This window comes from Scomber japonicus, chromosome 11 (assembly GCF_027409825.1).
Source record: "Scomber japonicus isolate fScoJap1 chromosome 11, fScoJap1.pri, whole genome shotgun sequence".
In the NCBI taxonomy this organism is placed as follows: Eukaryota; Metazoa; Chordata; class Actinopteri; order Scombriformes; family Scombridae; genus Scomber; species Scomber japonicus.
Genome location: NC_070588.1, coordinates 925709 through 928208, shown reverse-complemented (window position 1 = coordinate 928208; position 2500 = coordinate 925709). Strand labels below are relative to the sequence as shown.

Here is a 2500-nt window from a genome sequence, read left to right as displayed (position 1 = left end):
CAAAGATGTTTTAACTAGGGCTGTCAAACGATTAATTTTTTAAATTGCGATTAATCGCAGAATTTCCATAGTTAATCACGATTAATGGCGTTTTGAATTGCATGTTTAAAATCCTGTTATTTTCCATTTGAAGGCAGTGTTAAGCCCATAATGTAAAGCATTTCTTACCAGAGTGTCTTAACTGGGAATCAATCACGGCTCTGCTGCGACTCCCACACTCCAAAATGGTCCTTTGGTGGAGCTGAGGCTGGCTTGGCTGCACCTGGGTGTTTAGCGTGGAGGTGCTAACTCAAACTCCACGTACTCCGGTGGTAGTTAAACTCCGTTTGACACAGGTTGCATTTTACTTTTGACTTGTCAACTGAAGCGTCTGGAAGTGTTTTAAAGTTAAACAAGCCGTTCAAAAGTCCAGTAGCTCTCTTACTTTCCATCAGCGCGGTAGGTTTACTGCAGGAGGCCACTTCAAAGCATAGCGCTACAGCTAGAGGAGCCGTCTACGGGGGAGTAGAAGGGACAAAAAGGCTTGCAACATTAAAATGAGATTAAAAAAACATTAACACGTTATGGATTGCATTAATCTAATCACGATTAACGCGTTAACGCTGACAGCCCTAGTTTAAATACGAGCTTGGTTCATGTCTGCATGCCTGAGACACCGACACAGATTCAGGAGTCTTATTCTGTCACAGAGAGAGTCAAACATCTTCAGAACACAGTTTGAGCAGAATGTGATTTCCTCAATCATTCCTTGACATGTTTCTTCAGACTCTCTGGTGCCCTGCTGAGTGTTGATGGTGAGAGAAAGTACTAACACACACTTCCTGTCCCTCTCCAGGACCTTCTGCCAGAGCGTCAGTACAAGTTTCGTATTCGGGCGGAAAACATTTACGGAGTCGGAGAACCGAGCGCCGAGTCTGAACCCGTTAGCGTCGGAGTCGTGGAAAACGGTGAGTAAAGAACTAATCTAAACTAAACTAGACTAGACTAATCTAGACTAAACTGTAACTAAACTAAACTGTAACTAGTGGTGGGCCATTATCGGCGTTAACGTGAGACTCTTATCGGGCGATAAAAAAAATATGGCCGTTAATCTATTCTCAAAGTCGGGTTGGGAGCTGGGTCTGTACTACGCAAGCTACGATGACTTTCACCTTGATATTGTAACGTCCCTCAATAACCACACGCCGAGACGTTAGCTGGTTTAGCTTTTTATTCTTGACTGTTACACAGGCTACTGTGGGCCGTAGCCAACGCCAACACAACTAAAACCTAACATCAGTAGCTCACTAGCTAGCCACACACGTGCTGCCGAGGCTAACAACAGCAAACACACCTGTACGCTAGCTGCAAGGCTCACTCTCAAGACGCGTTCACAGACACTCAGAAAAACCAGCACTTTACCGGAACAGAACAGAATCTGGCTTAAACTCTCAAATTTATAAAACACAAAACAGTAACACGCCGAGTTCGTTACAGTATCTTAGCGCGGATGTAGTGGTAGCGCGGAGACAAGCCACCTGGCTTCAGAAACCCTCTCAAAGACGTACTTTAAGTCATTATTTGGGGAGCACACATATTCTGAATGCCTTCGGCAGAATTCAAATGAGCCATTTTCTAGATTAATCTAGATTAATTCCAAGATCACAGTGAGATTAATCTAGATTTAAAAAATTAATCTATGCCCACCACTAGTTGTAACTAAACTAAACTGTAACTAAACTAAACTAAACTGTAACTAAACTAAATTGTAACTAAAGTGTGTTTGAAGTGAACTAACGACGCTAACCTGCTGTTTGGTTCTTCTCACAGAGAATCAGGAGGAAGTGGAGGAGGAGGAGGATGGTACGACTTCCTGTTTACACTCACTGATCTCAGATGGTTGTTTGATTACTGCATCAGCTGATTAACCTCTACACAACTACACATCTACACACCTACACAACCTCTACACAACTACACAACTACACAACTACACAACTACACACCTACACATCTACACACCTACACAACTACACACCTACACAACATCTACACAACTTCTATTACATGATATAACAAAGGCCAGATCGAATCTATTCAGTTTGATTTAACTTCATTCACACAGTTTCCCGTCTTTGACCTTTGACCTCTCTGACCTTTGACCTCTTTGACCTTTGACCTCTCTGTGTCTCTGACCTTTGACCTTTCTGTGCCTCAGACTCGGAGAAGGAGCCGGACTACAGAGATGTGTCGATCAGGACCGACCAGAAGGTGAAGGACCTGTACGACGTGGAGGAGAGGCTGGGAACGTAAGTGTGTGTGTGTGTGTGTGTGTGTGTCTCTGTGTGTGTGTGTGTGTGTGTCTGTGTGTGTGTGTGTCTGTGTGTGTGTGTGTGTGTGTGTGTGTGTGTGTGTCTCTGTGTGTGTCTGTGTGTGTGTGTGTCTGTTTGTGTGTGTGTGTCTGTGTGTGTGTGTGTGTGTGTGTGTGTGTGCGTGTGTGTGTGTGTCTGTGTGTGTGTGT

The 2500-nt window shown here is 44.0% G+C and overlaps 1 protein-coding gene across 1 annotated transcript in view; it reads left to right on the top strand.

Annotated features, from left to right (window-relative positions):
* The window catches only part of mylka (myosin, light chain kinase a), an 80884-nt gene that overhangs the window by 69060 nt on the left and 9324 nt on the right, over positions 1–2500 (top strand). The window contains exons 27-29 of the mRNA XM_053329074.1: positions 836–947; positions 1810–1842; positions 2198–2288. Coding sequence (XP_053185049.1) covers positions 836–947; positions 1810–1842; positions 2198–2288 — 236 coding nt within the window. The remainder of the gene's footprint in view (positions 1–835; positions 948–1809; positions 1843–2197; positions 2289–2500) is intronic.